This window comes from Cygnus olor, chromosome 25, assembly GCF_009769625.2.
Source record: "Cygnus olor isolate bCygOlo1 chromosome 25, bCygOlo1.pri.v2, whole genome shotgun sequence".
NCBI classification, from domain to species: Eukaryota; Metazoa; Chordata; class Aves; order Anseriformes; family Anatidae; genus Cygnus; species Cygnus olor.
Genome location: NC_049193.1, coordinates 1,933,159 through 1,957,174, shown reverse-complemented (window position 1 = coordinate 1,957,174; position 24,016 = coordinate 1,933,159). Strand labels below are relative to the sequence as shown.

Below are 24,016 nucleotides of genomic sequence, written 5' to 3'. Positions count from 1 at the left end.
TGCAGGGAGGTGCTGGGCACTGCTAACGGCCTCTGCTCCACAGCCAAGAATCTCAGCAGCTCCCTGGCTCCTGCCCTGTGCTGCCGCAGCTCTCAGAGCCACTGTCCAGCGGCAACGACGCTCTGGGCTTGGGCTGGGGCCAGCGTGGCCGTGCCGAGGCCTGGCACGGCTCAGCCCTGGGGTCTGGCACGGTGCAGGGCGAGCAGCCGCCAGCTCGCCGCTAGCCAGCAGCGAAACTAGAACCGGGCACGGCGTGGCTGGGGGGGGCAAAGCTGCGCAAAAACAGCCCCGAGCGCACCCCGGAGCCTTCCCAGGAGCTGCAGCCCCCAGCTCACCCCGGCACCCCCCGCTCCGAGCGCATCCCCGGGGAGGCGCAGCAGAGGGCGCACCCCCCCCTCCCCAGCACCTCCCCGACCCCTCGCTCCTCCTTGCGCGCAGCGCGCAGCCCCCCGCGGGCCTTGCGCCAGCCGCGCAGAGCCGCACTAAGACCCTGCGCGCCCGGCAGGGGCGCACCGCCCCTTCCTTCCCTTCCCCTTTCCCCTTCCCCGCCCGCCCGCCCCTTGCGCGGGGCGCTGCGCGGCGCTGCGCGGGCATTGCGCGGCGGCTGCGGGGATGGGCGGCGCGGCGCTGGCGCTGCTGCTGCTGCTGCTGCTGGCGGCGGTGGCGGAGGAGCCTTGCGCGGCGCAGTACGAGGAGTACAGCGTGCGCGGCTTTCCCGCAGCCGCGCTGGAGCCCCTGCAGCGCGCTTACGCCCGGGCGCTGGCGCAATACGCGGGCGCGCACTGGGCGGAGAGCGCCCGGGAGCTGGAGGCCAGCCTGCGCCTCCACCGCCTGCTGCGCGACAGCGAAGCGCACTGCCACCGCCGCTGCGCGGCCGAGGGGGGCCCCGCCGAGGACCCCCCCGCCGAGGGGGACCCCGCGGAGTGGGAGTGGGAGCGGGAGCTGCAGCTCTTCGGGAGGCTGCTGCGCCGCGCGGGGTGCCTGCGCGCCTGCAAGCGCGGCCTCCCCGTCTTCCAGCTGCGCTACCCCCCCGCGCAGACGCTGCGCGATTTTCAGCGCCGCCTGCCCTACCAGTACCTGCACTACGCGCTCTTCAAGGTGAGGCGGCGCGGCGTCCCGCGGGGGGCGCAAATGCCGCGCAACGGGGCGCGCAGGGGGCGTGTGGGGAGCCGGGGGCTGCCCTGATTTGGGGGGGGAGTGGGCGTCCTGCTGCGCTCTGGTCTTGCCCTCACCTCCTTCCCCCCCCCCCCATCCTGCACAGCCCCCTCCTCTGCCTCTCATCCTGCAGCTCTGTCCCACACCCCAGCCCTGCACCGCCCCCAGTTTGCGCCCCTCATCCTGCGCCTCCCCATGGACACCCCCATCCTGCATCGCCCCATCCCGCATCTCCACTCTGCACCCCCCCCCCAAATCCCACTCCCGTCCATCCTGCATCCTGCTGTGCTCCCCATCCTGCAGCCCCCACCCCGTACCCCCTGCCTGGCATCCCCCCTCCCCGGGCTCCTCCATCCTGCCCCTGCGCCGTGGCACGTCAGCGGCATCTGGGATGCATCAGGCAGGATGTGAGGGGGTGTGCCTGCAACTGGGGGCCCTCGTGGCTGCCCCCCCTCCACAGCCTTGCATGGCCCTGGTCCCCTCCTCTCACAGCCCCTTCTGGGGGTTTCTTGGGGGCTCCCCATGTCCCCCATCCTGCTGTGGGTACGAGCATCCCCCAGCACAGCTCTTCGTGGGTGCCCCTGGCCCACATGGAGAGGTTTTCCTGGGAGATACGGAATTTCTCCAGGTCAGCAGTGCCTACATTCTGCCTCTGGCATTGCTGCTGTACCCTGATGTCCCCAGGGCCCTCCAGCGGGGCAAAGCAGAATCCTGAGCTCCTCTGTCCCCCTGGGGAGGGGGACAGAGGAGCTGCCCCAGCTGGTGGAGCATGGCCCGAGCTGGCGGATCCAGCAGTGCTGTGACCGCTGCAGGACGCGTGTCGGGATGCTCCACTGGGGAGAGGCGCTTGCCCAGGCTCACGGTGCACACGTGGAGGGGTTGGTTTGAGGTGTCCTCCCTTGCCAGAGCTGTGCTGGCAGGGGACGCTCTCCCTCCCCAGATGCCACGAGTGTGCTGGGCCCCCGCTGCGCCACGGGCTGGGCTGGCTGCTGGTGCAGAGGCTGCTTTAGTCCTCGGTGCTGCTGCCCCCCTCACCTGGCAGTGACGAGGGGACAGCCTGGCCTAGATACTTAATGTGTTTTCCTCTCGGTTGCTCTGGCTAAAATCCATGTAATGGATGCTTTGTCCAACCCCCCCAATCTCAATTCCCCGAAATTGCAACCTGAGAGCTCAGAAAAGCAGCAGAAGAGTGGGGGCAGCTCTCTGGGCTGGCGGCAGTGCTGGAGAAGAGGGGACACGTGGGACAAACCCGAGCCACGTGGATCGCTGCCGATGGGACAGGGGGGTCCCCAAGGGGCAGAGCTGTCTCTGCTCCCACCATGGACACGGGGAGAGAGGTTGACACGTCTCAATACAAGCGGTTGCATCAGCTGGATTTATCTGCCTTGTCTGTGGTCCTGCATCCTGTCCAGCCACTGCTGCCAGGGGACGATTGGGCTTGGGGCTGGCACCGTGGGCGCTGGGCTATCCCCTCCTGAGGAGCAGCCTTCTGCCCTGGGCCACTTCTCTGTGCTGCCCTGGGGCTCTGGCTGGGCTGTGGTGCTGGGTGCTGAGCCCCTGCAGCTGCAGCATCGCCCCGGCTGCCCCCGCCAGCCCGTCCCCCATGTCCCCGCTCTTCCTCTTCTCCCCAGTCCAACAAGATCGAGAAAGCGGTGTCCGCTGCTCACACCTTCCTGCAGAAGAACCCCAAGCACGAGATGACCTTGAAGTACCTGAACTATTACAGGACGATGGTGGATGTGGATGAGTACCTCGTCGACCTGGAGGCTCAGCCCTATGAGGTGAGGAGGGGACGGGGCTGGGGTGGGACAGGGACACCCCGTGGGGACAGGAGCTCGGTGCGTGCCTGGCTGGCAAAGCCCATCCTGCTGAACACAGAGGCATCAAGCCCAGCTGAACCCTGGCTTGCCAACCTTCCTGCCCCCAAAAAAGCATCTCTGTGGGGCCGGTGCCCAGGATGAAGCTGTGCCCAGGGGAGCAAGGCAGGTCTGGTGTCTGCGCCACCCGGCGTGGGGCTGGGCACCGTGCTCAGCGCTCGGCGAGGAGATGAGCGGAGCCCTCTCGGTCCCCTGTAGCCGATTTTTGTGCGGTCGGTGAAGCTGTACAACAACGGGGATTTCCGGAGCAGCGCAGCCGACATGGAGCAGGCGCTGGCCGAGTACTACAAGGCGTACGAGGACTGCCTGGCCGGCTGCGAGGGTGCCTACGAGTTGCAGGAGTTCAAGGACTTCTACCCTGCCATCGCAGGTGGGTGGGTGGGCAGGTGGTGGGGCTGGGAGCAGGTTTGGGGCACAAAACCCCCCTCTGACACCTCTCCCCAGATCACTTTGTGAGCGTGCTGCAGTGCAAGGTGGACTGCGAGACCGAGCTGACCCCCAACGTGGGCGGCTACTTCGTGGAGAAGTTCGTGGCCACCATGTACCACTACCTGCAGTTCGCCTACTACAAGCGTGAGTGCCAGCCGGGAGCTGGGGGGGCTGCGCCCCTGGGGTGTGCTGGTGTCACCACCCCCCTCCCCGTGTCACCCTTCCCCATGTCACGCTGCTGCTGCTCCCCGCAGTGAACGACGTGCGGGACGCGGTGCGCAGCGTCTCCAGCTACATGCTCTTCGACCCGGACGATGCGGTGATGCAGCAGAACTTGGTCTACTACCGCTTCCACCGCGAGCGCTGGCACCTGCAGGAGGAGGACTTCGAGCCCCGGCCGGTGAGAGCCCCCCCCCCCAGGCCCCCACCCTGTGGTTCGGGCATTCTGGGGGGCTGACGTGGCCCCCGCTCTCCCCCCGTGCCCAGGAAGCTGTGCGCTACTACAACCGGACAGCCGCCCAGAAGAAGATGCTGGACTTCGCCAGGCAGTACCTGCAGGCTGACGACGAGGTAGGTGACGGCCCTGGCTTGGGGCACTTTTGGGTGCTTTTGGGTCCTTCCTTGGGGGTCTGACCCCAGAAGGGGCTGTAGTAGGTGCACATTTGGCCGCGCTGCTTCCTCCTCCCCGTCCCGTGCTGCAGATGGAGGTGGATGACGGCGAGGAGCCGGACCCGCGGGACCTGCCCTCGGACGGCGAGTTTGAGGGTGAAGGCGACTACGAGGAAGGCTTCTTCGCAGAGTGGTGGCAGGAGCCCAAGACCAAGGGGGACAAAGCTGACGAAGGTTCCTGATGCCGGGGCTGGGGGGATCGTGCCTGAGGGCGTGGGGTGGCTGCTGCATGCCCCCCGGTGCCACCGAGCCCTCCTTGTTTGCAGAGAGCCTCTGATGAGCCAGGCGAAGGGGACCCCGGCCCTGACGGAGCTGGACGGTGGTGGCCTAGCGATGCCATCCTGGGGACGCCGGGCTTCAGGCTCCTGCCAGCTGCTGCACAGAAACTCAGGCTCACCGGGAAGGGCTGATCCTGCCCGGTGCCCACCACAGGGCTGCCTCTGCCTCCTGGACATCCGTTGCCCCGAGTCCCAGCGGTGGCGTGGTGGCACCTCTGCACCACCGTGCCTGGCAGGGTGCCCCCCGAGCCACCCGTCCCCGATGTCCCCAGGAGCCCTGGTGCCAGCGGTCCCCCACAGCACTGGGGTTTGCCGTCCCCCTTGGCTCCTCCCCAGGAGCCGTGGATGGGTGCCGGGACCCAACCCTTGTGCTCTCACGAGGCGTTCAGTGGGTTTCCCTGCGCTGGGTGCGACGCACGTCGGTCCTGTGCATCCTCGGAGCTCATCCGGGGCTCCTGCCCTGGGGCTTCCAGCATCCCACCAGCAGCTCGCAGAGCCCTGGACCCCCTCAGAGCCCATGGCCCGGTGCTGCAGTGGGGGTCCTGGTGCTGCAGCAGGTGTCCCGGGGCTGCAGCAGGGATCCCGGTGCTGCAGCATCCCCGTGCCAGCGCGTGGCTGCAGCCTGGAGGGGCTGCATCGCCCGTGCTCCGCGTGTGCCTTGAACTCTCACCACGCCAGCCCTCCGTAGCCTTAAGCTCCATTAATTTAATACTTCCCGTCTTGCACAGTTGCTTTTTTTTTTTTTTAATTATTATTATTATTTTACTGGTGCTGAACTTTTAATAAAATCCGGACCGGTCTTTTGACAGCTGCCTCTGCCTCGGGGCTCCCTGGGGCTGGGGTGTGCCCGTGCTAGGAGAGGCCCCACAGCAGGCAGGGGTGCTGGGTGCCCCAGCAAAGCAGGGAAGACCCCCAAAAAGGGCAGGGGGATGCCTGGGGGGGCTGGGACCCCCTGAATTGTGCCAGGTGTGGCTGGAGGCACCGTGCATCACCCCAGTAGCACGTGCAGCATCTGATGGTCGGTTGGGGAGGGGGCTGCATGCATCACCCCAATGCAGGTCCCTGGGGTTCATCGCCCTGCTCCTTGTCTGAGGCACGCGATGAGCACCCCCTGATGCTGGTCCTGAGCGGCAGGGCAGGATGGCCCCGTTCTGGGCTGCATCGCTGCCGACAAGCCCGTGCCCGCCCTGGGCACGGGGCGTCCAGGGGCAGGCAGCGTGCGGCCGCCTCGCTCCTCCCTGCTGAGCCGGGCGCGTTTCTGCTCCCCTTGGAAGTTGGCTGCGAGGACTGAAACCGAGAGGCTGAATCATAGCGTTGGCCCCAGGGGAGGGAAGGGAAGGGAAGGGAAGGGAAGGGAAGGGAAGGGAAGGGAAGGGAAGGGAAGGGAAGGGAAGGGAAGGGAAGGGAAGGGAAGGGAGAGGAGCAAAGGGGGCGGCGGGGAGGCTGCCAGCACCCCACCCTGCCACCGAGCTCCCCTTGCACCAGGGCGTCCCTGGGTCTGCCCACCCTGCACCGGGCTCGGGGAGGGGGGGGGGGGCAGCGCTGAGCCCCCAGAGCTGCGGGGAAGGCTTTGGGGACGCAGGAGGCAGCGGGCGGGCAGAGCTAAGGGGAAGGCAGCGCAGGTGGTAGGAGCGGCTGCATGGCACCCATGCGCCGGGCAGGGCCCTGGTTGTCCCCCGGGAGGAGCAGGGTTTGTCATGGATGGGTCACGGCCACCCGGCGGGGTGCGGCCGCTGGGAAGCGCCCGGCTCAGCGCTGGCGTCGCGGCCCCGGGGGGGCAAAGGCTGCTTTATCTCCCCGGCACGCCGGGCGAGGGCGGCGCAGGGCCCGGGGGCCTCCACCCTGCTGCGACGCACGCCCGGGCAGGGCGTCCCCTCGCCAGCCCCGGGGACACGGCGCCTTGCACCCACTTCTCCGCCAGCAGCGGGTGAAACCCATTGCGGCCCCAAATCGGGGTCCCCGTGGTCCTTTCCTGCTCCAGCCCACAGCAGGAGCTGCCCTCAGGGGTGGGAAGGGGGGCACAGGTTGGAAATGCGGGGCGCCCCAGGAGCCTCAGCCGGGTGCGGAGCCGCAGCACCGAGCAGGATGGCTCTGGGAGCGGGGTGTCGTGGCCTCCGTGTCCCATGGCATGCGGGTACGGCAGCGCTGGGCTGATGGGGACGTGTCGGGGTACAGCACCACACTGGGCTTCCCTGCGGTCCTTCACCTTGACCAAGAAGGAATTTGGTCAGGATTTTTGCCTCTTGTCCCAGCTGGGCTGTTCCATGCCACCGTGCCGTGCCATGCTGTGCCATGCCGCCCTCTGTGCCCCTCTCCTCCTCATGCCGGCAGCGCTCTCGCCGTGCTCTGGCTCCCCAGGATAAACCAGAGAAAACCAAAAAAAAAGAAAAACCAAAGAAAACCATATCCCGTTTTCTTGCAGGTTTTTTGTCCCTCGCCTCCATCCAGGAACCACGATTTCCCACCTCAGCCTGTACCTGCGGCCAGCTGCGGCCGAGAGTCACCCGGGGGCTGGTAGCGGGGGGCGCAGGGTGCGTCCCCAAACCTCAACAGACCCCAAATCCTGAGGGGACTGCATCCTGGGGACCCCCCCAACCGTGGGCTGGGCCGTGCCCCGGTGCCGGCCGGGTGCTCACCGGTGACTCGGCTGCTGCGTGGCGGAGGCTTCGCCCGGGGCCGGCGGCAGCGGGGCCCGGCTGGACCAGTTGGGCCGGGACGGAGGTGACGCAGGGAGCTGCCGGCAGCCGCCCCAGCCTGGCCCCGGCGCCCCTCGCAGCTGCTGCTGCTGCTGCTGTTACTGCTGCCGCTGCTGCTGTTACTGCTGCTGCTGCTGTTACTGCTGCTGCTGCTGCTCCTGGCTCAGTTTCCCCTTCCCTGCGCCTGGGAAACGCAGATGCTCTCAACCAGGCCGGATTCGGCCGCGGTGTCACCGCCGTGTGGCCGCAGCCGGGGGACATTTTGGGGAACGGGGGCTGCCCTCGTGCCCCCTGCCCCGCTGGGTATGGGGTCAGGGGTGGGCCAGGCCCCCCCCTCCCGGTTCCCCCTCCTGGCCTTCGAGCCCCTCCGCCACCCTGCCGGGCCCTGCACCCTTGGTGCTTCGTTTCGCACCGGCTTGGACACAGTTTGGGGTGAAACCCGGCTGGTTTGGTCTCCATGGAGCCAACCCCCCCCCCGGTGTGTGTGGGGGGGCACTTTGGAGGGCAAAAAGCCCCACCCCATAGGACACAGGGGTGCTGAGCCCGCTGGGGTCCTACGCCCTGACCCCCCCTCCCCCCCGGGATGCTCCTGGCTGGTTTTGGTGTGAAACCGCCTGGTTTTGGTACATGTGATAAATTGTGAATGGTGCTGGGGGGGAGGGGGGGGGCCCGGGGGGGGGCCCCGGCACCCAGGGGTGCTGCAGGGTGGGGGGGGGAGGGTCGGAGGGGTGGCTGGGGAGAGCCGGGTCTGTGGGGGACACGGGGGGACGGGGACAGGGACGGGGACATGGGGGGGGTCCCCGCGCCCCCCCCCGGCCCCTCCCGGCCCCGCCCCGCCAAGCCCCGCCCTACCCGGCCCCGCCCTCCTGACGTCACCCAGGTGGGCCCCTCCCTCTCTCGGCCACGCCCTCCCCCTCCCACCTCCCTCCCCGCCCAATCCCCTGCCGGCGAAGGGCGGGGCGGCCGCGCGACGCCCAATGGCGAGCGGATAAACACGGCCGGCGGGGGCGGGACCCGAGGTGAAGGGCGGGCGGGAAAACCAATGGGGAAGGCGGTTGGCGGGGCGGGGCGGGGCGGGGCAGGGCGCTGCTCGCCTTTTGTTCGGGCAGGAGCGGGGCGGGCGGCAGTGCCCGCGCAGGGAGCGGCGCGCAGGTGAGCGGGGTGGGGGGCACCGGGGGCGGGCGGGGCCGGGCGTTACCGGGGCTGGGGCGAGGACCGAGGGCAGAACCGGGAGGGGTCCCGGAGGCAATCCGGGGCTGGGGAGGGGTCCCCGGGCAGGCACCGGGAGGGGTCCGGGGAGGAGTCCCGAGGCAAGAACCGGGTGTAACCGGGGCTGGGGAGGGGTCTCGAGGCCGGGGAAGGGTCCCGGTGCGAGAACCGGGAGTGGTTCGGGGCCGGGGAGGGGTCCCGGTGCGCGAACCAGGAGGGGTCTGGTTCCGGAGGGGGTCCCGGTGCGAGAACCGGGAGTAGCCGGGGCTGGGAAGAGGTCCTGGGGTAAGGACTGGGAGGGATCCCGGCGCTGGGAGGGTCCGGTTTGAGAACCGGGAGGGGTTCTGGAGCATGAACCCGGAGTAGCCGAGGCCGGGGAGGGGTCCTGGGGCCGGGAAGGGTCCGATTTGAGAACCGGGAGTGGTCCCAGGGCAAAGACCGGGAGGGATCTGGGGCCGGTGAGGGCTCCGGTGCGAGAACCGGGAGGGGTCTCGGGGCGTGAGCCGGGAGTAACCGGGACTGGGGAGGGGTCCCGAGGCAAAGACCGGGCGAGGTCTGGAGCCGGTGAGGGCTCCGGTTTGAGAACCGGGCGGGGTCCCGGGGCTCCGTCCCGTCCGGGGGCGTCGCTCCCGGGCTCGTTCCTCTCCCCGCCGGCGGAGCAGGTCCCGTCCGGCCGCTCCCCGGGGCGAGCCCGTACCGGGGGTCGGGAGGCGGCTCCGTGCTGCTACCGGGGCTGGGCGGGAGCCGTCCCCCGGCCCCCTCGGTCCCCCTGCGGGGCTGGCTGGAGGCACGGCCGGGCGCTGCCCTGCCGGGAGGAGGAGGAGGAGGGAGGAAGAGGAAGGAGTTTTCCCGTCCGAAACCCCCGCGAGAGGCTGACGGCGAAAATCCGAGCCGGAGAACACGGTGGGGTGGGGGGGGTGGGGAGCGAAACTGGCTGGCGTTTGGGGAGCAGCGAGGGCTCTAATTGCGTTAGCTGAGTGATTAGCCTAATTAATCAGGTTTGCAGTGCAGATGAAAGGATAATGCTGAAATGTCGCTGGGAGTTGCCTGTCGAGGGAAGACGTAGGCTGTCGTGCGAGGAGCGTGGGGAGAGGTGGCAGGAGCACGGGTGTCTGCTGGGGGGGGGGGGCATGGCTGTGATGGGAGAGCACCTTGGGGGATCCCAGTGCCCCCCAGGACTGGTTTTGGGCCCCCCCTGTTGTAATGGTGCCACCGTTGGGGTGACAGCCTTACCCCCCGTGTGCTGATAGTGGTGTTCCCATGCACCGATCTCTCCCTCTGCATTGGGTGCTGGGGGGGTCCTGCCCCCCCCTGCTGCCCCCAGCCCACCCCTGGGGGGGCCATAGAGCAGCCGAGTGGGTCGTGGTCCCTTCCTGGGTCCTTGTTGGTGTCCTACTAGGGCAGGCTGGGAGGGCGTGGGGCACCCAATTAAACTCTCTTTATGCATTTGAAGCCTATAATTGCTCGTTGCTTCAGAGGATTTCCATAGAGTGTCATTAAAAATAACAATCTTTTATTGCAAGTTTGGCTTAAACAGGTGGACTGTAGGACGGGAATGCGAAGAACTCGTGGCTCTGATGGTCAAGGTGTTTTAGAGTCCCCTTCAGAGCTAGCTCTGTGGCAGCGCAGGTGGCAGGGAGCTGTTTTTGTAGGGTGCGAGTCCCTGGAGCTGTGTCAGCTCGAACAGTTGGGGAGTGCTGGGAGGAGGCAGGATGGGCCCTCCCCTCCAAACAATGGCTCTCCTGCTCTATTGTCTGCTGTGGTGCAGCCTCCCTGCCCCAGGAAGTGCCCGCAGCAGTGGGGACAGCCAGGGCCTGGGTGTTGGAGCCCCTGTCCCCATGGGGGTCTGAGTCTGCAGTGCTGATGGCACAGCAGAATCCAGGTTGGATTGCACCTGGAGACCTTGAGGAATTTTCCCTCTGGTCCTGGTGCTGTGTTTTAGCATTACTGTTTAGTACTGCCCTAATCCTGTTAATTCTCCCCTCTTTGTTTTCCCCCCACCTGAAATCCTTAATCAGATGTAGCAGCTGGGCCAGGCAACTGTTCTGCAGCTGCGAGGCTTTTTCAGTGGAGGCTGTGTCTGTGACGATGGCTTCCCTTCAAGGCTGTGGTTTGGTGTGGGAGCATTTGCTGGTGCTTGGCTTCTTATCGCACTTCCACATCTCAGGGCTTTGGCTCGCAGATGGCAGAGCCTCCAGGAGAGGAGCTGGGGAGGATGGGGGCTCTGTGCAGGCGACTTGCAAGACTTCAATTGCTGCACCTGTACCAAGTTTTGCATTGGTCTTGAAATTTTAAATCATGAATTAGGTTGGCTTCTAATTCACAGAACCTAAAAAGAAATTTACCATCTCTTAAAGCCTTGTTAGTCTGCCTCGGACTTCTTGTGGCACTGTTTCCAGCTTTCACCTTCACTTCAGCGAGTGCTTCCCCACCCAGGCAGGCTTTGGGATCACCCAGCAAATGGGACCGTGGTGGTGGCTCTGGGTCCCAGCTGGTCCTGTGGGACCTGGGGTGTCCCCAGCTGGGCTGTGCAGAAGTAGCTGTGGACCTGTTGGCAGTGCCTGGCTCGCAGGCTTGAATTTCTGCAGCATTTCTTACTCCTGCAGGGTTGGTTTTACCCCAATCCTGCAGGGCTGGGGACGGAGCAGGCATGCTGCCTCTGCCGCGGGAGCAGCTGCCAAAAAAAAGTCTTAAAACTTGACCTAAGCAGCTAAAAAAAACACATCTGTGTTTAAACTGCTGCTGGCCAGCACCGGGCTGCAGAATGCTCCAAAAGTTCAGCCACCCGCAGCCCTGCTGTGCCCTGTGGTGCTGTCCCAAAGGTGGCCCTGCACAGCCCAAAATCTGGGCCATGCTCAGATGTGTTGCTGCCTGCTCCTGTTCAGCCCATTAATGTTCAGCTAAACATCGGGCTCCTCCTGGATCCCATGTCCTGCAAGGGATCCAGGTGCTGGAGAGGACTTTGGGGTGGCTTGGTTGGTGCATGCTCCTGTACCCCAAAGCTTCAGGGTCTGGCAGTGGGAAGGGGATGCTCTGGGTGCTTCCTTGTCCCACTTGTGCTGCATCAGTCCTCGTTCTGCCTCCCTTGGGAGTTGTCCTCAGTGTGTGCTTGACCCTGAGCTGGGTTTTGGCTTGCAAGCTGTCCCCTGGGTTTTTGCATCCTCCTGGCATAGTGAGGTGCCTCTGAGTGCCCTGGGTTTCATCCTGCTCAGCTGCCAAGGGTCCAGGCTTCAGCACACTGCCCATGAGCATCACAGCTCGTGGGGATGTGCAGCAGCAGGGCTGGGTCCTGCACATCTGTGTCTTGTTCTCTGAGCCCTGCCATGACAGCACAGAGCAGGCTCTGAAGCTTCCTACCTGGAGCAGGAGCCACGCAGGGAAGGCGAAGCGCTGTGCTCCCACCTCATGTGCAGGGGTAATGCGCTCCCTAAACAGCTACAGGGGCAGAGGAAGATGTTTCTAATTAGCCAGGGGTTTGGAGTCTCTAAATCTGCCATCCCCGATTGGTTTTTCTGCGGATGCTGACAGGCCCGGAGGCATTTCATAATGCTTCAGTCGCTCGGATCTAAAATCCCTTTAGAAAAAGGGCAGGAGCCTTGTGCTGGAGCACGGCTCCTTGGGGCTTCGGGTTCTCTGCAAGGTGCTGAGCAAGGAGCTGCTGGCTCAGACACGGAGCTGCGAAGGGGGCTGATTCAGGATGCTCGGTGCTTTCTGGATATCCCACACCTAGATGACCCAATGCATTGCTCTCAAGGCTGTGAAGATGCCCTTGTGGGGTCAAGCAATGTTGCCTGCTCTGGTGTTTGAGACCCAGCACGGGACTAGGAATTGACCCTGTGGCATCTTCCCTGTGACCTTGGTGAAGGTCCCTTCTCCAGGTGGGGATGGAGCAGGGGACGCTGTGCTGGGGGGCAGGAGCCAGAGCTGAGCATCTTGGCAGCAGCACAAGCCCCTGGTGCCACCAGGAAACCAAGTGCTGCCAGCATTTTCCAGGGTGATGAACCAGCTGCTCCCTGCTTGGTGCTGTCCTGCTCCTTTATCCACATCCCTGTGGTCCTGCTCTGTGTGCTGGCTTTCGGAGGTGCTTTGGTGGACAAAAGGCATTTGGTTCTCTGCTGTTGGAGACCTTTGGCTGCTGTAAAGAGCCTGCTGTAATCACTGTGACATGCGGGCTGAGCCCTGGTGACAAATCATTAACTTGCTCCGACAGGCTGGGTGCTGACGGGTGTTGGTGATAATTCCTTGTGAAGCATTTGAACTTTGCAGATGTAATGCAATTGGATGGAGAAATTAAGCTGGGGCGCAGCAGCTCACAGCCTGGCTTCCCTTCCCTATGTTCTTCGCTGGCAGAATCCTGTGCTTTTGGACACCATTATTCTAGCGGAGACAGCATGCAAGCCTCCAAGCCGAAATTTAAAAAGCCTGCAATTATCATGTTCTTAAAGGACAACTTGTTCTTGGTGCTCTTTAAAACAATTTTTTTCTTATCCAGATGGAGTTATTGTGATTAATTGCACCTTGCCAGTTCTTTCCGTGGACAAGCGACGAGTTCCCGTTTTTCCCAGCAGTGTTTCTAAAGAGATTGGTGAACTTTTATTGCAGAGGGGATCTGCCCACCTGGGTCCTCCTGTTCCTGGTGCCTCCGTGGGTTTCCACAGGTGCTGGTGTCCCCTAGGAGAGGGAGCGGGATGCACGGGAGGTGGGTGCTGTTGTGGCACTTGAAGGTTTTTACCAAAACCACCTCTTCCGAATGCGTTTGAGACAGGTCGAGGGGTGAGGCTGGATGGGATGTGCTCCTGCTCTGTCCTTGTTTAGCACAGCACCCAGCCTCATGTCCGAGGGCGCAGGAGCAGCGTTGGGCGCTGCTGGCCCCGTGCGGCTCCGAGGCTGGAGCAGGGTGGGGTGGGAAGCGGCTTCCCACGTGAGAGAGAAGCTCCTGCTGATGGCAGAGGATGGGTGTTGGCTTGGGAGGGTGGAGGGGAGGCTTAGAGCTTTCCTCCCCCTGGGAAGAGGCCGGTGCCCTGCACGCACAGGGTGTGAAAATACCTGACCTGGGCAGAGCCACGGGGATGTGTGCAGGGAGGGAGGAATGTTGGTGCTGGTGGCCAGGACAGAGCTGGAAGGGGCCGGCTGGACTCTCACAGGAGAAGTATTCTCTAGGGTGACTTTCTGCCTTAGCAGGAATGTGTTTTAGGGCAGGATTGCTCCGCCCTGAGCCGCAATCAGGGTGATTCCTGCACCGGGTGTGTGGGGTGGGGAGCTGGGCTGGGCTGCGGGTAGAGCCATGCAGTGCCCAGTCCCACCTCTGAGCTCCTTCTGGCCTTGAAATGCCTTGGCTGAGAGTCTTGTGCCTTGATTTGAGGGCAGAAGGGCAGCCAGAGATGCAAGGGTCCATGCTGCAGGGTGACCCTAATGGCCAGTGTTGTGTGTGCTCCCACAAGGGAGGGATGTGCAGTGGATGGTACCTTGTTTTGTGGTGGGAAGCGCCAAAATATTGCAGTGTGTGTGCTGGAGCTGTCAGTAACCCCTAATTTGGGTGAAGGCAGGGCATGGCAAGGCTTGGGGCACGTGTGTCCACAGTGAGCTGTGCCCTGATGGAGAGCACCGGGGAACAGAGTGGGTGCTGTGGGGGGATCTGGGGCTGGAGCCAGGTGGGGGGGAGTAGAAACAGGGGCTTCACATGAGGCTGTCAGCAGCTCTCAAACACCTGGTCGGGAGCAGCTGAGAAATAAATAGGGCTTGAAGGGCTGCCTCTGGTTATGGGGTGTGAGTCTGGGTAGTGGCTCCTGTGCCCCTCGCTGCCCACCAGAGCCATGTGTGGCCGCAGCCTGTCGCGTGTGCAAATGGTGGACAGGACCTGCTCTGGGTGTGCAAACCAGTGGCCAGGAGCCGCTCTGGACGTGCGAACACCGTGAACAAAGGCGGCCAGCTCCTTTGTTTGAGGGCTGGTGAGGGCAGGGCTGGAGCGGGGCTGAACTCGGGGTGCGTGGTGCTCTGCTGCGCTGGCTGCTCCCTGCCGCTGCTCTCCTCCTCATTAAACTTCAAGCTGCTCTCTCATCCCTCTTTGAATCCTTTGACTTCTCTTCACTGTACAGCCCTCATTGAAACTGCTTGCGCGAGCAGGGTTCTGACTTTAATGCATCCCATTGATGCCGGCGAGGTCTTGAAGAGCTCCTTTCTCTCCCTCCTTGCGCCGCTTGTTCTTGCCATGGATCCTTTTCAAAGCCATTGAAGCTTTTATACGGTGCCGGCTCTGTTGCGGCGGCTGTCCCGGCTTTGTTAGCTGTCGCACGGCGGTGGCACTGTCACTTCTGGGCTGTGGCTGCCCCAGCCCTGCTGCATCGTCCTCGCTTTGTCTGAGCGGCACCAAATAATCCTCCTTCTCCTCCAGGCGCCTGGGGAGGACCAGAGGTCCCTTGCGTGCAGCAGAAGTGCTTCTAAAATAGTCTTTTTCTTGCATGGTATTTGTTGAACTGCCTTAAATACCTCTTTCCTTGTCTTAAAAGCCCAAGTAACTGTAATTACCATTGCTCACGTGCTTCCTGCAGCCCAGCTTGCCAGGACACAATGGAGCTCCAGCCCCGCTGCCCTTTGTTCTCTGCGGGGCTGGGAGGGTGCTGGCAGCTCAGGGGGGCTCTGACAGCTCCTGCCTCAGGCTCCTCTGCCCCCTGCCCAGCCAGGACAGCTTCAGGATCAGGCCCTGCCTCACACCACCACTGCATCAGGGTCTTGCTGCCTGCTTCTGGGTATCCCAAGTCCGTGATCTGTGTTTTGGGGTTGCTCCTGTGCCCCCACCTGCTGTGACCTAGAGGGGCAGGGTCCTGCTGAGCACCACAGCCCCCAGCCTGGGGTTCGCTCCCCTCCAGCAGCACCGTGAGCCCCATCCCCAGCATGCCAGGGAGTCCCTGGGCAATAACTATTTCTGCCTGAAGCAGTATTCATTGCTTCCCTGCTGCTTCTCTCGGGCAGCTCAGCTGGAAACCGGTGCCAGCGCTGGGCTCTGGAGGCTGCGTCCTGCTTGTCCCCAGAGGAAGGGGCTCTCCGGGCGGGAGGACACATGTTTACTGGAGACTTCCTCTGCAGACGGTGTCCGCGGGGAGACGATGCCGTCTGGCTGCTGATCAAATAATTCTGGAGACAGATGAGCCCTCTGGCCAGGGCTGTGCAGCGCTGGTGACTTCCTCTGGTTTTCCACCAGGATGCCTGGCTCCAGGAAGCAGGGGGGAGGATTTAACCTTTTCCCTGCCCTGTCCTGGGGTGGCTGGAGCTGCTTGCCTGCCTCTGCTGTGGGGCTGCCCCTTCTGGAGCAGGTGTTTCCTTGTGTGCCCTGCACACAGCTCGCTGCTTTCTGCACAAACCGAGAGCTTTGCCCAGTTCCTGGCTCTCGAGCTGCAGGGGAAGGCGAGGAGCCTGAGGGTCCTGCTTTTTGTGTTTCTGCGTGCTCTGCTGCAAGCTGCTCACCCCCAGAAGCCTCGATCTGGCTGTGGTGGATACTTCTGAAGGTCAAACCAGGCTGAAGCTGCATCCCCTGCCTGCAGTGTCACCTGCCAGCTCGGTCCCTGCTGAGGAGCGGGGACATCTGAGGACAGCAGAGGGGATGGAAATGCTTGTGTCAGGTGTCGGGCCTCGGTGTGACGAACAACAGGATGCTTGATGCAGGGTTCAGGAAACATCCCTCTGCTTCTGGAGCCTCTGACACTTGCTCCACTGGCCCTGTCACCTTCAGTGCCACCAGCTTCACCGGCTGCCTGTGGCAGCAAGCAAACCCACAGCGGTGCTGGGCTGGTGCCCATCAGCGGGGCAGTGCTGCTGGGGCTGCTATAACGGGGCTGGTATTTCACAGTAACACCCGTGCTCATTAGCCTGGGTTTATTCTGCTGCTTGTAACCTGTCTGGGGCAGATCACCTGAGCCCGTTGTGGATCTGAGCAGCTCTGCTCGCTTTTGATGTCTGAGGCTTGTGGTGCAGACAGGGAGGAGGGCGGCAGCAGGGGGACGGCTCATGCATAATGCACAGCTATGTAAAAAGTCAGTGTTTGAGCTGAACTCAGGGATGTTTGAAAAATTAGGTGCTTGTCAAATGCCTGTGAATTGTAGAGCAGCTGTGACAGGTTGGCTGAGTGCGTGCGGATGGGAACGGGCCCCTCCTGTCAGCTCTGGGTGCCGGGGTGCTCCCACCCACACCTCGTCTGTGCCGTGAGGAAGCTTTTGATGCCCTTGGCTCTGTTCTCCCCTTGTCCAGCCCTGTCCAGGGCAGCTTCCCAAGTGTTGGTGTGGGGACCTGGTGGGTGGCTGGGGCTGCTGCCAGGGCTCTGCATGCTGCTTCTCGCTGGGGTCGCTGAGCCCTGTCGGTGCCAGCTGATCCGTGGTGGCACTGCAGGCCCCTTCCTGCAATCAGAGAGGGGAATGCTCCCCCCTGCCTGCCTCCCCCCTGCTGCCCCAGCCCTGTCCTCTGCCCTGCTTTAGGGCTGGGGGGGCTCCTCAGCTCGTGATCCAGGCACCCAACCTGTTTGTGGTGGCAGGTGGCCTTGCTTTGGTGGTGTTTTGTCAGGCTTCCTGACCCAAGCTGGAGGCTCCAACACCGTGGTCAACAAAGGGGGAGGGCTTGCTTTCACCAACACCCCCCTGACACCTGAGCGCATGCCGGGGCTTTGCTGCAGGACCTGGGCCTGGCTGCAAGCTGTGCCCCCCCCAGCTTGGCTGGATTTGCCCCTGGTGCCACCCCCTTCGCTCTGCACTGATCGGAAAGCCCAGCTCCAGCCTGCTCCATGCCATGGGAATAACCTGCCTCCCGTGGCTTCCATTAGCAGGGCTGCCTTTTACTGCCTTATAAACATGCATTATGCACAACCCATTAAAGCCGGAGCAGCACTCGGTGTGCGGCTTGCTGCTTTACAGCTCAGAGAATACCAAATTGACAGGAACAGCCCCCCACCATGCTTCCAGGAAGGCTGCTGGGGGGGTTGGTGGGATGCAGGATGCTCCGGCCTTGCTGCGCCCTGACCTCCACCCCTCCTCAGGAAGGGGTTTGTGTACCTGGGCCGGGATGTTTTCCCGGTGAGTGTCGGCCTGTGCCGCTCGCCAGGGCTTGGCTGTTCCTTGGGAACAGCCCGCAGCGCTGGGGCGAGCCACGCCAAGCCCGTGCGCGCCGCCCTGGCCCCCCCCCCAGCTCTGCGCAATCCGCGTCCTCTGCCACCACCCAACGCCCTGACTCACTTGGGTGGTGGGGTACCAGGGCTGCCCGCCCTGGGGGGCTCGTCCTGCTGCCCCTTGCTTGCTTGGTGAGGATGCTGGTGGCAGTACCAGCCATGCTGGACCCCCCTTTTTTTCCCCCGAAAGCTCTGAGCTGGATCGGGGCCACGGGCACGCGGCTGCCCTGGTCCAGCCTGCTGCATGAATCAGTGCTGGTGGAGTGCTGGTGGAGGTGGTAATTACGCCTCTGTTTGGCAGCGCTGCTCCCAGCTCCACCGGGCGCCGCGCAGCAGCTGCTCCCTTCGCCTCTTATCGAGTCTGAAACTCTGACTCATCCCTGCCCGGGCGGCCTTGGGTGCTGCAGGGGACTGGGGGCTCGCTGGGTGCCCCCATCCCTGCCGGGGGCTGCATGCAGGGCCGGTGACTCAGCCCTGCAGCTTCCTGCCCCCCTGAGCTGCTGCGGGCTGTGCTATCCTCCCTCGCCTCTCCTCCCCCAAATCCCCAAGCTGCAGACAACAAAAACCTTGCCCAGCTCCGAAAGTACACCCGGGTTGGTTGGTTCTGGGTTTGGGGACGGAGCAGCCATGGTGCGTTTGGGGATTGGAGTTTGGTCCCTGAGACTCTGGAGCAGGGCTCGTCCCGCCGACGGGATCCCCGGAGGCCAAGGCAGCTGCTGGAGGCTGGCGGGGAGCGGAGCGTTCCCGTCTGCCCCAGCCCTGTGGTGACTCACGGCATTGCCATGCACGCAGGAGGCGGCTGCGAGCGGGAGCTGCTTCTCTCCGCCTGGGATCTCCCTTGGGTCCCAGCTCCCCTTTGCTCCCGGAGCCTCCCACGCTGGCGTTGGGTGCAGGGACCCCATACCCAGGGTGTTCCCAATATTGCTTCCCACCACTGTGAGCCTCTCTGCTGGGGCTGCCAGGGCAGCCAGACCAGCATTGCCACCCCTCTGCAATAATTCATTAGCACCAGCTGCTGCTGGACCCTCTTCCCAGGGGATGGGGCTGCCCCACTTCCCCCTCCCTCCCCTCCCAGGGCTCTGATGCCAGGTTTCTGGCTGTTCCCCGAACTGCTCACAGCCGTGGCACGCCGAGAGCATGGGGACATGCCACAGCTTGGCTCACCCATTGCTGGATGAGTCTCGGGGGGACCATGCTGGTGTCCCCCAGCCCAACCTGGCTGCTTGGTGACCCCCAGGGGACGGCAGTGAGTGTGCTGCTGGCACCGCGCTCTGCACAGGGAGCACCCAGACCATGGGCACCAGGGCTGTCATGGGGAGAACTGAGCTGCTGGCTTTGCCTGGTTATTTTTAGGTGCTTTAGGAGTGTCCCAGAAGAGCCTTTGAACGGTTTATTTTATTCTCGGAGTCCCAGCCTTGTCCTCAGCTCGCTGCCAGGTTCCCATCTCCAAAACCTGGTCTTTAAACAGCCTGCGTGCAGGAGCGGGGAGGCCCCTTTGCACTTCGGCACCGAGGCGCTGAGACGTGGTCTCGCGCGGCGGGCGCTGGCTGGCAGGCAGCTCAGCGCCGGGTGCAGCCACGCTTCGTGTCTGAACACGAGCAGCAAAGTGCTGAGCTGTGGGTTCGTCAGCTCGGTGCCGCCTTTCATCTCGCTTGGGGGAGGAGGGCAGATAGCGATCTGCTCGCGGGCTGCGCCCGGGCGGCTGCGCTCGACTGCGGCGGGGGCACTGCCGGGGTCCGTGGGGCGGAGGAGAGGGGCAGGAAGGTGCCGTGGAGAGACCCCGGCCTCTGCCCTACAAGCTCTCGGCTCCCTGCCCCGCAGAGCAGCCATGGAGGTGATGAACATGATGGAGCAGCCGATCAAGGTGACGGAGTGGCAGCAGACCTACACCTATGACTCGGGCATCCACTCTGGCGTCAACACCCAGGTGCCCTCCGTCAGCAGCAAGTGCCTGGGGGACGATGACGAGGTCTATGGGAAGCAGTACACCATCAAGAAGACCACCACGAGCTACTGCCAGGGAGGAGGCCAGAGTCAAGCACAAGGTAGGGGCCGGGGGGGATGCCAAGGGGGTCGGCCACCAGCTCAGCTGTGTTTCTGCTTCCTTCTTCCACCTCCCCCACAGCTCTCCCATGGCCTGTGCTTACCGTGCTCCTTCTGGGCACTCCTCCACGCAGCCTTCCACACCCTGGGAGTTGTTGCTGCCTAAAATATCCTCCCTCCCGTCCTCCTTCCCCTGCGCCGAGAGCTCTCGCGTCGAGGGCGCGCAGCCAGAGCCCGCACTGGTGCTGAGCTGTGCACACACATCCCAGCCTGCCGGTCGGTTGGCTCCGGAGAGGAACAGCTGATCCCAGCCCACGGGTCGGCCGTCTGCTCTGCTACCTGCCTGCTCAGGAAACCTGTCTCGCTGTGCCTGGCAAAGCCCTCGGTACACGCTGTAAAACCCTGACAGTCTGCCCGCCTTCCCCTGCTGCTGCTGGGGCAAAGCAGACAGTGGTGCAGCCCGCTGGGCTGAAGGAGTTGCTTCCCCCAGCTTTGTCCCTGAAAAGAGGGCAGATCTGCTCTAGTCAGATATGTGGCTCGCCTCCCAGTGATGGGTCCCGGAGGGCTGAGCTGCAAGCTCCCAGTGGAAGCAGAGCCCCATGGAGAGGGACAAATCCTGCCCGGTCCCTGCTGCGGGCAGCTGGGGACCACAGCTCTCTGCTGGGGACATTCCTGCTGCTCTCGTCCCTGCAGCCTCAACCAGGAAGGCCTCCGTGTCCTTCTCCTAATCCCCAATGCCAGCCGGTCCTGAGTTGCAAATACCCTTAATTTTTTAATTAACGGGCCTCGTGTGACAATTGCTTAATCACGCTGCCTAATTGAGCGTTGTCTTATCTCCCTGCCACCCTATCTGTTTACGCTTGGAAGCGCTGGCTCCTCACAGGACGTGCTGGGACTGCTGACGTGGCTGGTGCCATGGTGCTGAGCTCTTCTTGCTCAGCCCCTTGAAATTTGGGGAGCGGGGCTGGGAGCGCTCCTCCGAGAGATCCCCAGCCTCTGACGCTGCCTCCCGGTCTCTCCCCACAGCAGATATGGAGGCTCAGCTGGCCATGACCCGGGCTCAGCGCGTCCGGGCCGCCATGTACCCCGAGACGGTGGAAGACCGCTCCTTGCTCATCACCACGCAGGTGGAGGGGCAGCAGACCAACGTGCAGCGCCTGGCTGAGCCCTCGCAGATGCTCAAGTCTGCCATCGTGCACCTGATCAACTACCAGGACGACGCCGAGCTGGCCACCCGTGCCATCCCGGAGCTCACCAAGCTGCTCAACGACGAGGACCCAGTAAGGAAACGCAGCTTGATTGCACATTTCTCTGGGCTTCCTGCTGCAGGGCTCCTGGGGTGTGCTTGCCCAGCCAGGGTGGCACAAATGGGGTCCCAAACCACTGCTGCCATCCAGCTCCCTTCCTCGTGGCGAAGCCCTGTGGTCACCTCCACCCTGCAGCAGGATGGAGCCCACCTATGCTTTCTCTGTAGCTTTTCCCTGCTGCTCTGACACAGCCCTTGCAGTCCTGGCCTTGCACAGGCTTCTTGCCCACTCTCAAAGCTCCAGACCCCACTGCTTGCCCCCTTTCCTTGGTGCCGTGGATCAGACCCTACGCTGCGAGCTGCTGCGTGGCTCCTGGAGCGAGGTGGACAAGGCTTGTGCCAAGCAGCAGCCCTCGATGTGGGCAGCCCCAGCAGAGCAGGAACCCTGGTGTGCCTTCGGGGAGCTGCCCTGGGACCCCCTCCACCCACCAACTCCTCTCCCAACCCCAGGTGGTTGTCAGCAAAGCGGCCATGATCGTGAACCAGCTCTCCAAGAAGGAGGCGTCCCGCCGTGCCCTGATGCAGTCGTCCCAGATCGTGGCGGCCGTGGTGCGCACCATGCAGAGCACCAGCGACCTGGACACAGCCCGCTGCACCACCAGCATCCTGCACAACCTCTCCCACCACCGCGAGGGCCTGCTCTCCATCTTCAAGTCCGGCGGCATCCCGGCCCTCGTCAGGATGCTCAGGTAAGGGGGTGCTGGTGGGAGCAGGGCACGGCCACCGGGGTGGCCCTAAGAGGGTGGTGGAGCTGAGATGTCCCAGCCAGGCTCATGGGGGCAGAAGGAGGGGAAGGAAGGGGTCCTGCTTCTGCTCGTGCCAAAAAAAGACCCCACCTGGAGCCTGAGGCCAGCAGCAGAAGGAAAAGCTTCTTGGAGTGGCTCCAGAGCAGGGCCACGAGGATGCTCAGCAGCCAGAGCCCCTCCGCTGTGAAGTGGCTGAGAGCTGGGTGGTTCAGCCTGGAGAAGGGAAGGCGCTGGGGAGAGCTTACAGCAGGCTTCCCGTGCCCCAGGGGGACCTCAGGAAAGCTGGGGAAGGACTCATCGGTAGGGGGTAGCAATAGGACAAGGGGGGATGGCTTTAAGCTGAAAAAATGTAGGTTTAGATTAGATATATAGGGAGGAAATTCTTCCCTCTGAGGGTGGTGAGCACTGCTCACAGGAGCTGTGGGTGCCCCACCCCTGGCGGTGCCCAAGGCTAGGCCGAATGGGGATTTGGGGTGCTGGGACCTGCAGAAGGGTGCTGGGTGGGCAGAGACGGGTGCAGGCAGCGCCCCGGGCCCCGCTTGCAGCGTGGGGAGCCCAGCGGCGGCCGCCGGTGCTGACGTGGCTCCTGCGCCTGCAGCTCGCCGGTCGAGTCGGTCCTCTTCTACGCCATCACCACCCTGCACAACCTGCTGCTCTACCAGGAGGGGGCCAAGATGGCCGTGCGCCTGGCCGACGGGCTGCAGAAGATGGTGCCCTTGCTGAACAAGAACAACCCCAAGTTCCTGGCCATCACCACCGACTGCCTTCAGCTCCTCGCCTATGGGAACCAGGAGAGCAAGGTGAGCCCCGGGGGTGCCTGCTGGTACAAAGGGGGGGGACCTGACGGGGTGGCGAGGAGGGGACAGTCGCCTGACCTCGCAGACCAAAAGCCCAGGAGGGCCTCAGGGGGCAGCTCCCCCCTATCTGGGCTGTGTGGCCCCCTGGGCTGTGCCCGGAGGCAGAGCGGTGGTGCTGTCTGCGGCGCTGTCGCGTCCGACCCCTCGCGGGCAGGACATCCCCGCCGGCGCAGACGGTCCCAGTCTGGCCGGTAAAGCGGCTTGGCTGGGTTTCTCCCTTTGCTGCTCAGGGCAATGGCTCCATCTTTGTTCTTGGGCTGCTCCTCTGGGCTGATGCCGTCTCCTCCTACGCTCAAGCCGCTGCAGCCTCGCATGGCTGCATGGCGCAGGGTGCTGAGGTTTGGTCCCCAGACCGAACCAACAGGGTGATGCTGCCCACCTCGCAGGACAGGGGTCCGCGGTGCGCAGGGCTGGTGTGGCCAGAGCTGTCGCGCCCCCTGACCCTGTCCCCTTTGCCTCGCAGCTGATTATTTTGGCCAACGGAGGACCCCAAGCCCTGGTGCAGATCATGCGCAGCTACAACTACGAGAAGCTGCTATGGACCACGAGCCGGGTGCTCAAGGTGCTGTCGGTGTGTCCCAGCAACAAGCCCGCTATCGTTGAGGCCGGTAAGAGGCTTTGGGGGTGCCGTCTCTACAGACGGCAGGACGTTTGGGGATTTGGGATTTTGGGGTTTCGGGGTGATGCAGCTGAGGGTGTCCGGCCTCCCGAGGCTGCTCCCCAAGCCATGCTTCGTGCCAGACCCCAGAGCTGCAGGGTTTTGGCTCGTCCTCCTGCAGTAGTGACTCCTCCTGGCCCCGTTTGTTCCCTGTCCATTGGGGTGGCGAGGGGGGACCCTGGCCCCGGTGTCCAAGGGGGGTTATCCTGCTGTTGTTCCTCCCCCGGATGGCTACTGCCATCTCACAGCTGACGTGCAGGGCACTCTGAAGCCTTGCAGAGCCAGGTAAAACCACCTGTACGTGGCCTGGTGCCTGTGACAGCTGCTGAGGTGCTTTCCTGGGCCCGTGCGTGGGCAGGAGCCGGCCCGGCTGGCGGGCAGGGAGCTGCCTTCCTGCACCGCATTTAGCCTCCGCTAAGCCACAAGGCGACGTCGTGCGTTGGAGGCAACAGTCGGGTGGCATCCAGCCCACGCTCGCCGTGCAGAGAGCTGCTGTTGCTCCCTTTTCCTCTCCGCTGGGGACGCTTTGCATGTCTGGATATTTATAGGCGGCTCGGTGTCTCGTTTCCCTGGCAGGCGGCATGCAGGCTTTGGGCAAGCACCTGACCAGCTCCAGCCCCAGGCTGGTGCAGAACTGTCTCTGGACCCTGCGGAACCTCTCCGATGTGGCCACCAAGCAGGTGAGAGTGGGGGACGCTGCGTCGTGCTTCAGCACAGCCTTTTGGGGAGCATCTCGGGGCTGTCGGATGGGTTTTGAGCCAGCGTGCCCCCCTCCACGGAGCCCTGTGCCAGTGCCAGGCTGAACCCGAAGCATTGTCCTCGTGCTGCTCAGCATCCCCGCCGGCTGTAGCAGCATCCCCAGGGCTGCTCGTTGCTCTGGCTCATGGCAGCATCTCCTTCCCCCAGCGAGGATGCTGCCCTGGCACCGAGCCCCGGGAGCCGTGG

General features: G+C 63.9%; 2 protein-coding genes across 6 annotated transcripts in view; both read left to right on the top strand.

Moving 5' to 3' along the window:
* LOC121059640 (junction plakoglobin) overlaps positions 1 to 24,016 on the top strand; it is a 45,881-nt gene that overhangs the window by 17,667 nt on the left and 4,198 nt on the right. The window contains exons 3-9 of one of the 5 annotated variants that reach the window (XM_040536684.1): positions 8,214 to 8,256; positions 19,283 to 19,506; positions 20,534 to 20,784; positions 21,261 to 21,499; positions 22,155 to 22,356; positions 22,877 to 23,021; positions 23,648 to 23,751. In XM_040536684.1, coding sequence (XP_040392618.1) covers positions 19,290 to 19,506; positions 20,534 to 20,784; positions 21,261 to 21,499; positions 22,155 to 22,356; positions 22,877 to 23,021; positions 23,648 to 23,751 — 1,158 coding nt within the window. In that variant the 5' untranslated portion in view covers positions 8,214 to 8,256; positions 19,283 to 19,289. Of the gene's footprint in view, positions 1 to 8,136; positions 8,257 to 19,282; positions 19,507 to 20,530; positions 20,785 to 21,260; positions 21,500 to 22,154; positions 22,357 to 22,876; positions 23,022 to 23,647; positions 23,752 to 24,016 lie in introns of those variants that run through there. The other 4 variants (XM_040536682.1, XM_040536683.1, XM_040536686.1 and 1 more) reach the window with 4 other exon arrangements.
* On the top strand, positions 542 to 5,214 carry P3H4 (prolyl 3-hydroxylase family member 4 (inactive)). The gene is made up of 8 exons (XM_040536836.1): positions 542 to 1,098; positions 2,787 to 2,936; positions 3,231 to 3,402; positions 3,477 to 3,605; positions 3,716 to 3,861; positions 3,948 to 4,031; positions 4,163 to 4,304; positions 4,397 to 5,214. The coding sequence occupies exons 1-8, from the start codon at positions 613 to 615 to the stop codon at positions 4,405 to 4,407; spliced, it is 1,320 nt and encodes a 439-aa protein (XP_040392770.1). The 5' UTR covers positions 542 to 612; the 3' UTR covers positions 4,408 to 5,214.